Source organism: Rattus norvegicus, chromosome 7, assembly GCF_036323735.1.
Source record: "Rattus norvegicus strain BN/NHsdMcwi chromosome 7, GRCr8, whole genome shotgun sequence".
Lineage (NCBI taxonomy): Eukaryota > Metazoa > Chordata > Mammalia > Rodentia > Muridae > Rattus > Rattus norvegicus.
The window spans coordinates 118,514,188-118,529,248 of NC_086025.1; the positions used below are offsets into that span (position 1 = coordinate 118,514,188).

General features: G+C 54.6%; 1 protein-coding gene across 3 annotated transcripts in view; it reads right to left on the reverse strand.

Moving 5' to 3' along the window:
- Positions 1 to 496: 496 nt before the first annotated feature.
- Positions 497 to 15,061, reverse strand: part of Wnt7b (Wnt family member 7B) — a 44,633-nt gene continuing 30,068 nt past the window's right edge. For all 3 annotated transcript variants that reach the window (NM_001009695.2, NM_001412610.1, XM_039079298.1), the window contains 2 exons: positions 8,699 to 8,970; positions 497 to 2,918 (listed from right to left, as the gene is read on the reverse strand). In NM_001009695.2, the coding sequence (NP_001009695.1) occupies positions 2,439 to 2,918; positions 8,699 to 8,970 (752 nt within the window). In that variant the 3' untranslated portion in view covers positions 497 to 2,438. The remainder of the gene's footprint in view (positions 2,919 to 8,698; positions 8,971 to 15,061) is intronic.

The following is a 15,061-nucleotide window of genomic DNA, read 5'->3' on the forward strand; positions in this document are numbered from 1 at the left end:
AAGCAGTTGGGGTTGTGAGCCCCTAGGGACTCTAGACTCAGGCCCTGTGTAAACAAGGGAAGTCCTAGAAGTTTACTAGTCCTCAGGCCTAGGAGTCTGAAGTCAGAGAGGAATGGAAGCAGAAACAGGCCCTTCTATCCCACCTCCAGCTGAGGGCATATTGGGCCCAGATCTGTGGTTGGTTCCTAGGCAGCAGACCATTGGGTCTTGGGTTCCTGCAGCCTGAATCTTGTATTATCCAGAGAAGCTTCAAGATCTGCGTATAGGCACATACCCTGGGACTCTTGCTAGCTGCTAGAGGCTGGCAAGCCTAGTAGTCCCAGCCGAGCCTGGCCAAGAGCCTTAAACATGGAGGGGAGGCACGCCTCCCCTTAGCCAGCAGAGGAGGAGAAGGAAGTGGGAAAGACAAAAGGGCTCAGCTCAGTGGGCAGTGTGTGTCCCCACCCTCAGGGCAAGAACTGCAGGGCTGTCCCACGGAGATGTCACACACACTTGCTTTTCTGATTCCAGCTTTTATTGGGGCTAAGTGCCCCCCTCCAGAGGAGGCAGGAACACAGCCCATCAGAAGTAGGGCACTTCAAGGACATGTGGTGCCCGGCCACCTCCACCCCAGCACACAGCATTGGGACAGCCAGTGCCCTGCCTGGGTCCACTAACCACCTCTCTCCCCCAAGGCAAGGTCTGCGGCTGACCGAGTGCAGGCGCAGGTGCCTGGCAGCCCAGGGACAGTGCGAATTGCCTCGGTGGCATCAGGGGCCCCCGAGGGTCTGTTTCAAGCAGAAGGAGGAGCCTGGCTTGGGGGACAGCAGCGGAAGCCATCCCCCATCCCCTCCAGTACCCAGTGTAGGTCACAATAACTTAAGAGACATGACAGACAGGGGACGCTATATAACAATATAAGTTAACCAGGCTCCTCACAGGGGACACTGGGCTATGGACATGGGTATCCCAGGACTTGGGGTGAGGAGATGGGGGCCAGGATCAGGGTGGGACATCTCCAGTGACCCAGAGGCTTGGAACATCCTGACATGACAGGGATACACAGCTGGATGCAAGGCAAGGGCAAACAAGGGTCACTTTCCCCAGGTCAATGTCCGGGCCACCTGGCTTGGTGGCTACCAAACCCCACATTCCCATGGGCTTCTGCTATGAAACACCTTAGTGTGGGGTGGGCTGTGGGCAGTTGTATTTTCCACCCTGGCAGTTCTGTACCCCTGCCGTGTGTTGTAGAGGACAGGGACATGAGCCCAGGACTAAGCTCTGACGTCCTGTCTGGAAGGGTCTAAGGAAATGGGACATGAAGCCTCACACAGACCCCTGTTTGAAGGTCCCATGTCCTCCTAATATAAGGTCCCTCAAGCAGGTGTCAGTGGACACTAGGCCGGGAGCCTGGCAGATACAGGCCTAAACTCTGGATGTCAGTTCTCTGGCATCAGGGTCAGAGGAGATGAACAAACCCCAAGGTATGGAAACGAGGCTGCATCCTCCCCTCACCCTGGCAACTTCCAGAGTTGGGCTGGATGGGGCTGAAGCGGTATATTTCACAGAAACATGGGGTCTCCAGGAAATCTTCAGATTGCCCTCTGCCCATCTGTCACGTGGGGCAACTGTCTCTGACCTCTCCTGAACCTGCGGGGCAGTCCTGGGTGTCAGGTAGCTCCAGAGGAGAAGGGAATTTGTAAACTGGAGGTGGAGGCTGGCAGCGGGCTGGGAGGGTGAAGGACAAGGGCGAGGAAGAGGCATGCCTGGAACCTGACACAAGCCACATTTGATTTGCATGACAGTCTCCAAGTGGGCTGTCCTCTGTGGCCATCTCAGGCCTTGTAGGGCCACCAAGTCCCTCCCAGGGTGCTGATAAGGAGTCCCCCCACCAGTCAGCCTCTGCGCCAACTCTGACATCCTCAAGTTCTGCAAGGGGCAGAGGACCTTCCAGGGAGGGGCCAAGAGAAGTGAGGGAAAGGAGATGGTGGTAGGGCATCCTCAAATAGGGTTAGGTCTGGCTACCCAGTCGTTAGTACTGAGTCCTCATCTGATGCTAAGAAAACATAAATAATTTTGTCAACATCCATCCACACTGCCCAGGGCCAGCAGGAAACAGCCCAGGAAACAGTTTTGAGTGTGACTGGTGGGTGTGACCTTTCGGTGTCCAACCACCAGGCAGGGAGGTGATCCTCAGAGTCTTGTGGTCGCTTTGAGGTTCACTTTCCCGAAGGGAAGTAAAGGGATTTGTCTCCATTGGGTACCAGACCACCATTGCGTTGACCTTGGACACTGGGTAGGGACAGGGTAGGTAGGAAGGAGCCTGGAATATCTCGAGCTCTCCACCCCCATCTCCACCCTCCCGTGTCCGCAGCTGGCAGCTCCGGAAGCAAAGAAGGATGTGCAAAATGTGGAGGGCCGCAAGGTAGGCAGGCGCCCAGCGCGCCTGCGCGGGAGCCTCACTTGCAGGTGAAGACCTCGGTGCGCTCGCTGCACGTGTTGCACTTGACGAAGCAACACCAGTGGAATTTGCAGTTGCACTGCCACACCTTGGTGTACTGGTGCGTGTTGTAGCCACGGCCGCAGCACATGGTGTCACAGCCGTCGGCACCCGGCGAGGTGCGGTTGCAAAGGCGGCCCTGCGTGCCTACGCTGCCCGTGGCCGCGTCCTCCTCGCAGTAGTTGGGCGACTTCTCGATGTACACCAGGTCCGTCTCCATCGGCTTCTGATAGCTGCGCAGCTGCTTGATGCGCAGGAAGGTGGGCTGGCGCAGGCGGCTGGCTCGCACCACCTCCACCTGCACAGCTGCGTTGTACTTCTCCTTGAGTAGGTGGCCCACCTCGCGGAACTTGGGCAGGGTGGTCCAGCAGGTTTTGGTAGTACATGAGCCCGACACTCCGTGACACTTACATTCCAGTTTCATGCGGTCCTCCAGAACCTACAGGAGACGGAGAAGAAGCTCAGCAGGGAATGAAAGAGGCTGGGTGCCGTTCAGAATTCCCCAGCTAAGAATGGGGATCCCGTGTGCGTGCTCTGGAGAGGGTGGTGTATTTGATTAGACTTGGTTAAATCCAGCCCTAATGAGGAAATGGCACCGGGGCCACTTGAGCGGCAGCAGGTAGGAACGCTGTGCTGGGAGAGGCCCGGCAACAGCGGGTGATTAATAAGCACAGGCCTCTACATCTCTGTCTCCCTGCGACCGCCCTTATGCCTGGTGCAGGGCCTGGCATGCAGTCAGAGCTTAACAGCCAGCTGCTTAATGACAGCCTGGCGTGCCAGTGATGGAGGGAACTGGGAGGGTGAGGGCACGGGTCAGCGAGGCCCAGTCGTGCCATCCTCTGGGAAGCCGACAGCCAGGCCTAGCCGGTTGTTGTTCTTTCTCCCAGCGGCATGAGGGCCCGGGATGGGTGCAACCCTGTGTTTTCCTTGGGCCTCCCTCTCACCCGGGAAGGCCAGTTCCCAGAGCTAGCCCTGACCCCAGGTACTCATTTACCCAGATCGAAAGAGCCCTGCCAGCCGGCCTGATGAAAGATGGGGACTCACTGTTAGCCGCCGCCCTGTGGCTGCCGAGGGGCTATTTGTCAGCTGTCCCTGCTTCACTGGCCTCACCTCCACAGCCTGGGACTTCCGGCGTTTGCCCTCTGGTTCCACCCTCAGGCTGGAACCCACTGTCAAGGGCACCTCTTGTCAGCCCCCAGCTCTGCTCTAGACAAGAAGCCTTCGCGAGTGAATGAGTGAATGAATGAAACAAGAGTGAAAGGAAGACCTCCCACAGAGACTGCCTCTGCCTCAGCACCTTCCCTGGACCTCACAGAGGACCTCTGGAGCACATGGTCCAGTGTAAGAAACAGAGAGAGCTGGTAGTGGTGGCCTCCACCTTTAATCCCAGCACTCAGGAGGCAGAGGCAGGTGGAGCTCTGAGTTCGAGGTTAGCCTGATCGACAGATTAAGTTCTAGGATAGCCAGGGCTTTACAGAGAAACCCTGTCTGAAAAAAGGGTGAGAACGAGCACGGGGGGGGGGAGGGGTGAGAGAGAGAGAGAGAGAGAGAGAGAGAGAGAGAGAGAGAGAGAGAGAAACAGATTAACTCCCAGGGAAGCTCACAACTCTGCAGGGATAATGGTACCTGGAGCGGGGGGGGGGGGGGGGGTCCCAGAGAAGGTGATGTTTATGATGGGCATTGACGACTGGGTAGGAGCTCACTGAGCATTCCAGAGCCTCCCAAGACACAACAGTGCCACTGAGGGTTCAGGGGAAGATGGGGCTGTGTGCTCCTCATTGCTTGGTGGACCCTGGATGGGCATCCCCATTACTGCTTTCCAATTAAGTGAATGATGGCCTGTGGCAAGGCCTAGAGAAGCTGGGCAGAAACTGGGGGAGCTGAGCTAGGACTGGCCCAGGTTTTCTATGGAGGGAAGCGGGAGTAGCGGGAGTAGCAGGAGTAGGTGGAACGGAGTAGGACCAGACTGATCTCAGGCATACTTGGTACCTGTTCCCTACATCCCTCATCCCTCATCCATCCTGGTGACTCTCCTGCCTCTGATTCTGCTTTACTTGGCTATGTTCCCTGCTAGTCTTCTCCGAGCTTGCTAAGTCCTCTCCTCTGACCACCTGTTTAGCCGCTAGCTGGGTCTCAGGCAGGAGCAGCCGGTCACTCAAGGGCTGGCCGAGAACGCTCCTCCAATGGCTGAGAGCAGTGGGGGACCTGGTTAAGGCCAAGCAATCTAGTAGTCAGCTACCAGTGTCCCTGCTGGACACCCCTCACCCAGGCCATAGCTCCTGAGCCCCATTGGGGATCTACAACGTGCTGCTCTGTTCTACTCCTGCCTGCCTGAGGACATCAGATCCTGTGCAGCCCTGTTGGTGGCAAGGGCAGATGAAGTTGATTGGGCAGGTGTTTGCAGAGTGAGGGGCCGAATCCTCGCTTGGCTGGGTCCCCTGAGCTGGAGCCTCGCCGGGAAGTGATCACAGGATTCAAGAATGTGCCGTTTCCTTCTCCAGAGCCCTCGCCATGAGAGCGACAGCAGTTGTGGCGCCAGGGACAGCCAGGAACTTGGGGCACTGAGACCAGCCCAGGCGCCCAGGAGACACCTGGAGGTTGCAGAAGGGGCCTCCTGCCTGAGGGGCTGGGCTGAGGCTGACTGCTCTGCAGGCCTGGATCCTTCCACAACACACAGGAGTGTGGTGTCAGCTGTACCCAGGGAAGGGCTGACATGGAGGAGCCAGGCTTTTGGAGCAGAACTCTTTAAGGCCAGGCTAAGGGAGTCACCAGGCTGAGGACCAAAGTCTTTCAGGAGCAGATTGCACAGCCCAGGGGAGTCTGGGATTCTTCTATCCCAGCAAGACAGGCCTGAGTGGGTGGGGAAGGGCCTCACATTCAGTCTGGGAGGAGCTGAGGCCTGGACCCAGGAGTGGCTGTGAGTCTTGATGGCCTCAGACCAGCAGCCTCACTGGGCTCACCATGGGTTTCCTTCCCAGATGCGTACATCTGGAATAAGCCTGCCCAGCACCACTGTCAGGAACCCTTGGTCAGGACACGCTCTGAGGTCAGCTGATAGGGTGCCAGGCCTGATGGGTATCAGTGAGAGGACCCCAGTGCTAGCCTGAGCACAGCACCTGACCCTCCCACAGAAACAGCCCTGACTGTCACCCTGTCTGGACAGAGGAAAGAAACCATAGATTCCACCCTGTCAGGCAGCCATTCCATCCACCTATTGCCCTTGGTCCACACTGTCACGGGGCCCACGTGGGCAAAACCATTGACCAGGCTCCTTCACATCTAAGTATCTTTGGGATCAGTCTTTCTGTCCAGACACCAGGGGGCATCTCTCTTTAATGACCAGCACGGCCCCTGGTGTGTCTGGGAAGGTAAAGCAGGGCGGGTTGGTGCCCATAACAAGCTAGGTTCTGAGCTCGGTTCATCTCATCCCAACCCATCCAGGACACCGGCCTTTAGTTCATGCAGCCTGTGGTGAATGGGGAGTGAGATGGTTGGAGGCTGCTGCCAATGACTCAGATCACAGGAAATCTCAGAAGTGACCTCACTGGGATGAGACAAAGGTAAAACAGAACTGTGTCCATCTGGAACAGGGTGGCCCACAAGACACTGAGTGCCCTTATATGCGACAGAAGAAAAAACATCCTCAGAGAGGCCACACAGTCAGGAGCAGGGGCTAGAACAACACAGACACAAACCAACAAACGCTGGGGGCTCTAGAAACTGATCAAAGAAAGTGGGACCCGGCTCCTCCATACTCTATACCCCCAGATCCTTTGGAGAGGGCATGCATGGTCCTGTCACACCTTGATGCCAGGTTTCAGGGTTAGAATAGTTGGAGGACATGTGTCTATCCTGTTAATGCTGTGAGTCTGAGGGGGTCTGGGACATCTGTCTGATGGCCTGGGGTAGGTTCAGACCCAGTTCTGGATCAGTGTGGCAACCTCAGGCCTCCACCACAGCTAATTCTAGCACTGAGCTGCTTAGAGGAGAAGGCCCACATGCAGCCACCAGCTAGCTGGCTTTAAGTGTCCTCACAACTTTAAGAGGTGGAGCTACTAAAGGGGCAGCAAAGGAGGCTGGCACAGCGTCCAGCATCTATTGTGCAGACAGGGGGAGGCAAAGGTTGAGCAGAGGGATAGGGTCAACTCCCACACAACTGAGGACAGAGCTGGCATGTGGACTGTGACCTCTAGTTGACGTTTGTTTTCGGAGGAGACGGTGTCTTACTGTATAGCCCTGGCCGGCCTGGGGTTTACTATGTAGATCAGGCTGGTCTCAAAATCCCAGAGATCTTCCTGACTCTGCCTATTGGATGCTGGGATTAAAGACACACACACACACCGCTGTGTCTGGGTCTTTCTCTTTCTGAGACAGGGTTTTGTCGTGTAGCTCAGGTTAGCCTAAAACTCACAATCTATGCCAGCCTCAGTAAATGCACTGCCACGCCTGGGTACCACTGGCCTTTAACAGTCTTCTCTTGTGGCTCCTAGCCAGCCTCCATCTATCCTGTTCTCCCGTGGTCTGCTTCTCAGTTTCATTCATGGTACTGCTTTCCTTTAAACCCCTAGGATGGTGTCTGGGACGTTTGTGATCCCTTATCCATCCCCTCAGCCGACACCTGCCAGAACTCACCTCTTATCCTTAATTTTGGTCCCTAGTCCCATTGTCAACTTCTATCTTTCCATAGCCCCAGGGGCCATTCCTACCTTAACTCCCTTACACCTCTTTACCAGATCAATCCCAGACCCAAACTGGAGATAACCCAAGCTGGTCTTCAGTGGTCTTTTGCCTGGAATCCTTGCCCCAGTGAACAATGGCCAGAACTCAGGCCAGAGGGACTACTTGGCCAACTCTGAAATGCCTTGCCCTGGGGCTCACTGTTCTTATCTGTAAACTGGGAACAGTGAAATCGTCCTTCCAAGAGGAAAAAAAAATCTGTTAAGAAAGAAGCCACAGAAGAGACTCAAAGGGCTCCTATGAGGGTCCAGCCTTGCCTATTCTCCATGATCCATGTTGGCGATTTCCTTTTTAGCATCCCTGGCAGATGGGCCTGAACCACGTGCTATGAATTGGTCCTTGTCTGGAGATGTGGGCTTCTCTGGGAACCCATTGGAGGCCATGCGACCATTCTGTTCTTACCTCTTTGTCATCATAATCTAACTGCCCCTGGTGGAGACACCCCATATCAACCTTCCTCCTCAAGCTTCCCTGGACCTGACTCATCCACCCCTCCTGCTCCCATTGGCTGGAATTGCTTGTAGCCATTCCCTAGGAACAGCATGCTTGTCCTTCAAGAACCTTCTCCTATAGCACTTCCTCCAGGAAGCCCCTGTGCCTTCCCTGGGCTCCTAGGCTCTCCATACCCTTAGGTGATCCCAGACCCCCTAGTCAGTTGGATTCCTCTCTACTGCCTGACCCGGAAAAAAGGAAGGCAGAGTGTTAACAGAATAAATGAATATACCCTGAAGTAGAGAGACTCATCAACACTTCTTTGTCTGAAAAGGCAGCTCATTCACGAAGCCCCTAGGCCCTGCAGGCATGGGTGCTGCCCCTAGAGAGAAGGAGCCAGATCCAGCCTGCGTTCTGCTCGGCTGGCTGCCCTATCTCGGGCCATCTTGCCGCCGCCTTGCAGCCGCTCCTCCTAGCTCAGTATCTGGGGCCTTCATCTCCCTGTGGTGGCTGGGCTCACCCTGACTTCTTCCCTAGTGTGTCCTGGCCTGATTTTCCTCCATTATAGCCCTCACGCTATCCCATGAAACGCAAACCTGGCATATTCTGCAAGCGTCCCCAGCTGACTGCACCTGCCCATCTTGAGACCATAATCTTTCTTTTTCTGTCCTTGGCTGTCTGAGTTTTTGTTTCTTTTCTTTTGTTGTTGTTGTTGTTGTTGTTGTTGTTGTTGTTGTTGTTGTTGTTCTTACTCTTGATTACTGTTCAGAACCAGGGATGTGGGCTATTTTGGCCCGGTGCCTTGGTCCACCTGCAGGTCCCCAGCCAGGCCCAAGTCATGCTCTACATAGAAACTGGTCTTACACGTCCAAACCTGAGGTGTTAGGCCTGTACAAAGGACAGAAAGACTACCTGGGGCTGCAGAGAGATACAGAGACGACACAAAGAGGATCCGGTCCATGGAAAGCAGATACTATGTCTCTAATGCCCCCATGGCTCCCCGCCCACCAGACCCTCATCCCAGCCATCGCCGCCATACCCCCGTGCTACCTTTCTGCCTGCCTCATTGTTGTGAAGGTTCATGAGGCGCCTGGCATTCTTTTTGATCTCACGAGCATCCACGAAGCGGCGGGAAAAGTCAATGCCATAGCGGACGTCTGCTGAGCAACCCCCCCACTTCCAGCCTTCTGCCTGGTTGTAGTAGCCTTGCTTCTCGCGGTCACAGCCACAGTTGCTCAGATTGCCCTGGCTGCAGGCTGCCGTGACAGCGTGTGCCACTCCTGCTGCGGTGATGGCGTATGTGAAGGCAGCCTCTCGACTCCCTGTGGAGAGAGACAACAGGTATGGGTGCTGAAGCCTTCGAGTTCTGAGCCAGGGGGTCACCAGGGATGTAGTCCACCTGCTGTGTGACCCTAGGCTCAGCGCTTGCCCTCTCTGAGCTCGCGGTTCAATAAAGTGGGGCTGATGAGCCCCACCCTGATGGATATATTTGGCCACCATTTGTGTATGCTGTGACCTACAGCTCATACCACTGTTCTCTGCTGTCCCCTGTTCCCAAGGGAGAGGTCATTTGTGTTCTGGACAGAGGTGTTTTACTGGGCCATGAGGAAGTACAGAGTCTCTGCCCTTGTTGGAACCCCTCACAGCTCAGAAATGTGCCTCTCTCTCTCTCTCTCTCTCTCTCTCTCTCTCTCTCTCTCTCTCTCTCTCTCTCTCCTCATTTCTAGTCCATTTCAGGCCTTGGGCTCCCAGGTCTCCCCTTCCATCCAACCTCTGGGCCACAGCCACCCATCACTACCTGGGTCTTTCTAAGTGTGGTCTAGACAGGGCATCCCTTTACCCCAGTGTCTTCACTGGCTCTCCCTTGCTGCAGAGACAAGCCTATGACCCACAGAGCTGGAAAGGGAAGCCACTCTCCCATCCCATCCCTGCTGACACCTGCCTGGCTTCCTCAGTCCTCTCTCTATCCTCTGTCAGGGATGATGACTCAAGCTTTCTGGGCGTGGCTCACACCCCTGTAGATGTACTGGTCTTTGGGGTAGGATTCCCTTCCCCTCTTAAGACCTGGCCCTAATGCCTCCTCTTCTAAGTAGGCTTCTCAGGATAAAGCCCTCACTGCTCCCATGAGAACCCTGTCTACCAGCTTAGCTCTACGGGGGGCTCCCTGGATCCTTGTAGGTCTGAAGGTCTTTAAAGTGGGTGAGATCTGCTGTTTTCTTATCTTCCACACCCCCAGGCTGGGTCCTGCAAGCCTTCCAACTCAGACCATATCCCTCCCTGTTCACCCTGTTTCCTTCAGGACTCTACTCATGGCAGTGTCTGGTTGCTCAACAGACTCATGAAGGCCATTCCAGGAACCTAGGGTAAGCACCAGTGGGGTGTCTCCCCACCATCTCATCTATGGACAGCAGGGCCTATGGTCAGATATGGCTAAGGTAGTGGAAAAGAAAGTGCAGCCTTATCAAGGCCTCATGCCAGCACCTGCCTGTCCCAGCCTGTCCTGGGTACCTGGCTGCAGGCCCTACTATCTGAGGCTATGTCCGCTGTGACCCACCACTATGGAATAATGGGTCAGAGTCAAGCCAGGCCCATAAACCACGTCAAGAACCACCTCTATGCCTGGCCTACCTATCTACCCACCAAGCAGCTGGGAAGTGTCAGAAAGTATCTTCCTTCCCAGAGGGAGATCATTAGGGATCCCTCTTCCCTCAGATGAGAACAATTGTCTCAGGCCTATAGCAGTCTCTACTTTACCCTGTTGCTCTGCTAGACCACCCTCACCCCCACCCCCACCCGCAGAATGTCAGAATACATTCCCAGGGTCTGTGGGCTCTGGGTTCCATCTATCACACGGAGAGAATGGAGAGAGTCCCAAAGCCCAATGGACTCTGCACAGTCCTGTGTGGCCAGCATTGTTCTCAGAGGACCAGAGCTACCTTTTCCCAGTACTGGTAGAGGCTGGCCAGGAGCCCTGGACAGAACAAAGACTGGGCAGGTGCAGAAATCCATGTCCCTGGGTCTAAATCAGGTCACCAAGACCCTGGTCAGCTGTTGAGGATAGCAGTAGCCATTCCAGGGAGGAGTTCTGTAAGTTCTCTGTGGAGCATAGGACTTGGGACCCCAGAGGACATCCAACCTGTTCCTGCGGGCTGGAGTATAGGCCGACTCCTGGTGTGTGCTGAGGTACTGTGTGGAGGCTTAGGCTGGATTAGGGAATTGGGCAGTTCTGTGGGTGATACGAGCAGGACTGTGAGGTGTGGTGTGCATGCTGTGCTGCGGGGGTGTGCACAGCTTTCTAAGGAGAGCAGTGGCTGGCAAAACACCACAAGACCCAGATACAGAAGAGTTCACCATGACTGCACGGGAGACAGGATTCTGAACCCTTCAAAAGCAGCTCAGTGTCCTCATCGTGGCTAGCACTCCTGCACTTCCACCGCCATGCATCCGGCTCCTTTCTGACCAACCTCTGTTCTTACAGAATTCTTATGACGATGAGATGAGGCAAGCTTTACTCCCGGTTTCCAGAGGAGACCGAGGCATGGGGAGGGTATAACTCTGGGCATTAATGGCTGAGGTGGGATTTGAACCTGGCTATGGTGCAAAACCTAGAAAGGCTGGTAAGGGGGGCAGCTGCTGATCCCTGAATAAGGGGTTTATGGAGGCCAACCTGACTTTCTAGTGAGCACAGGTTGCGAGCACCAGTGCAGGGGTCTAGAAAATTCAAGTGATCATACAATTCTGCAATACAGACAGACAGCTGCAGGTGTCACTTACCACCACCTCCAACACTACCAGCACCACCACCACCTAGGCCAAGGCAGCCACCAGACACTGTTCGCTTTCAGTCTGACCAGGAAACCTATCTTGAAGCCCCAGGCAAGCAGACAGGTGTCCTGGCTGGCAGGTGTGTTCCAGGACAACCCAAGGCGTCCCGCATGTGTCCCGCTTAGGCCTCAGCCTTCACCTGCTTCTGCCTCTACTTGCTCTGACTCAGCAGTTACTCATTAGGCTGCCTCGCCTGCTAGGGCCTTTTTTTATTTAGTTTTAATGAGCCAAGCCCTCTGTCTGTTGCCATAGAGACAGGGAAAGGGGACCAAGAGGTAAGTGGTAGTTTGTGGAAAAGAACACCCATGTGAGGTCAAACAAGAGGTCTGAGTGTGGGTCATGGGCTGAGGGGTCCCTGCAACTAGCAAGTGTTCTCTTGAACAAACCCTGGATGCTGGCTCAGTAGGCTTGGTAACTCGCCCCTGGCTATAGCATGCCCAGGTGTTGAGTGTGGAGGGAGGAGTGAGTCTAGGCTTCCGCCATCCCTCCTGGAGCCTTGGCTGGAGCTAACCTAAGACTTTAGCCTACTCTCTCCAGGAGAAAACAAGCAAGAACTGACTCAGAGTTTATCATTTTCAGATGCAGACAGCCCGAGCTCAAGGACCTACTTCAACAACCATTGATGGCTCCCAAGATCTCTCAGATGGATTCTAGGGTCCTGCCCTGGTCCTCAAAGTCTGACAACTTATCCTCTCACACCATGAGCTGCAGCTTAACATGGCCAGGGTGACTGGTGGCTCATCTGTGGATAGGAACTTGTAAAGAGAGGAACCCACAGCTCCCTGCCTCCTCTCTGACAGCAGTGGCAATTCTGCCTTTGGTGACTGTCAGTGTCCCCATGTCAAAGGCTCTGGATGCAGCTGGGACACTAGCCCTGTCTCAGAGGTGTATCCTGGGGGCAGTTAGAGCTTCCTCAGGGCAACCTTCCGGTCAGTTTTCTCCTGCATCCTACATCCAAGGTCCTCTCCCATGTCCTCAGGCATGGGCGGATCTGGTTATCTTATTTTATCATATCTTTCCAACATGCCTAAGAATGGGTCATTTTAATTGGACACATTTCTCAGATAGGAAGACTGAGCCTCCTGCTGGTAAACAGTTTGCTCCAGACAGTGGCTGCTGCCTGGGCTCAGGTGGTTTGTTCTCCATGATTTGATGGTGAGGAGAGGGACCAAGTGAATGAGGCCAGCATGCAAGATTTGGGTAGCCACCAGCTGCCCTGAGAGGATGCCCGACTCACAGACACCTAGGGATCCTTTGGGATCAGAGACTCTTCCCACCCAGGTCTGCACCGTTAAGCCCTGGAGCCCCCAGACCTCCCTAGAAAACACTACAGGTGGGTGAGGAGGCTTACAGTGGCCACCCCTTATTTCTGACTTTCCAGAGTCCTTGGATGGGTTTCTGAATCTTGATGGTCCTCGGGGGACTAGGATGAGATAGATCCTCCCCATCCCCTCACCCCCCAGCCCCCTGCCTACAGCATTTGGATACATCAAAGCAAGCACCATTAGCTGAGGGGCTCCCGCCAATAAATGGTAAAGTAGAGAGAGCCTGCAGAAAGGCTTGGAGCAGTAAAGGCAGAGAAAACACTGGGCTTGAAGTTGCTCCAGGCTGGGGTGGGGTGGGCAAACCACAACCCGTCTAGAAGCCCATGTCCCCATTGGCTTTGTAGAAACAGAATGCTCCCCTGGTCCCTTGGTCTGGAGCTGGCTCTGGGAGCCAACAGAACCAGCATCATTACCCCTATCAATAAGAGGGAGAGGAGGTCTAAAGCGAGTGGAAGAACCTCAGGATGGCCAGGCACTTCTCTGGGTCCAGTCCTCTATCAGGGGAGCAGCCTCTGAGACCACCACCATGTGAGTGAAGCACAACTGTAGAACAGAGGCTGGCCCAGCCACAGGAGGGATGCCCAGTTCAGTGTGGCCCTTAGGTTATTCAAACTTGCCCTCACTGAGCCCATGCGCCCCCCTCCCCCCAAACTGGCACAGGCTGGGCTCATAGACAGTACACATAGCCCCTGCCTGTCGCATGCCTGCAGTGAAAGACTAGAGCTGAGCTGACTCTCAACTGCCTGCTGTCCTCTCACACTGACCACCAGAGAACCCACTGGCCAGAGCTAATGGGCCTGCTTGCCAAAGCAGAGTGAAGATGGGGCTACTGAGGTGGGGGGCTGCCTCAGGGCAGAGCTGAGGCTAAGCTACCCCAGACCTATCACTCAAACTACCTGCCACTTGCTGGCATCTACATAGGCCACACACTATTTTTAGAATGCTATAAAAGCCAGAATAGAGTTCACAATGACCCCATGGGCTACACTGAGGAGGCCATGCTACAAAAGCCCTTGGCTGTCTGTCTCTCAGAAGGGTTCTGGAAAGGGCCTTGAGCACCAGGATTGAGGCCTGGAGGAGGACAGCATACTGCCCAATACTCAGGACATGGTAGAGCCCGGCCTCACAGGCCAAAGTCACTGAAGTCAGAGGTCAAAGGTCTGGAGTTACCCAGGGTCTAGAGTCCTTCTAGAAGTCTAGATCCTAAAATTGGCTACTTGGGTAATGCTGGCCCAGCCAAGGGGCCTTCCTGTGTCTCTGTGGCCACACATAGACCTCCAGACAGGTTTCCCTAAGGTTCATACCCACATATGTTACACACACAAGGTCTCTGTGGTATGCACATGCTTAAGCAACCCCATGTGGTGTGTGTGTGCGTCATGTGCCCACACACATGTATTTGAGTATGCACAATATTCTGTTTAAACTCAGCACTTGGGAGTGTGTGCGAAGGTGGGTGCTGTGTGACCCCTGTGTGACCTTGCTCCTCCTCTTTAAGAACAACACTGTCTTCAAGTCATTAATAAAAAAAAAACAACCAACCAATTAAAAACAGGCAAAGAAGGGGCAGTGGGCATGGCCCAGTGGCAGAGTCCTTGCCTAGCATGCAAGGAGCCTCAGGTTTCATTCCCAGGACTGGGATATGAAAAGGGGGGGTGGCATCAGAGAGGGGAGTGTGTGGACAAAGACTCTAAGAGACGTTTCTCAAAGAGTACGAAAATGGCCAAGAGACCATTAGAAGATGCTTAGTGCCCAGTGTCATTAGCAAATCTAAATCACAGGGAGATGCAGCTCATACCCACCAGAGTAGTGAGAATCAAAGACCACTACTATCACAGGCTGGTGAGGGCCTGAAGCTTCCCTTATTTCTGGCTTTCCAGAGTCCTCGGATGGAACTCACTCTGTAGACCAGGCTGGCTTCAAACTCACAGAGATCCACCTGCCTCTACCTAAGTGCTGGGATTAAAAATGTGTTCCACTGGGGTTGGGGGCTTAGCTCAGCAGTAGAGCGCTTGCCTAGCAAGCGCAAGGCCCTGGGTTCGGTCCCCAGATCCAAAAAGAAAGAAAAAAAAATGTGTTCCACTTTGCCTGGCTTCACACAGAAAGAGAGGAAGGAAGGAAGGAAGGAAGGAAGGAAGGAAGGAAGGAAGGAAGGAAGGAAGGAAGGGCGGGAGGGAGGGAGGGAGAGAGAGAGAGAGAGAGAGAGAGAGAGAGAGAGAGAGAGAGAGAGGGAGGAAGAAAGAGAGAGGAAGGGAAATGTGGT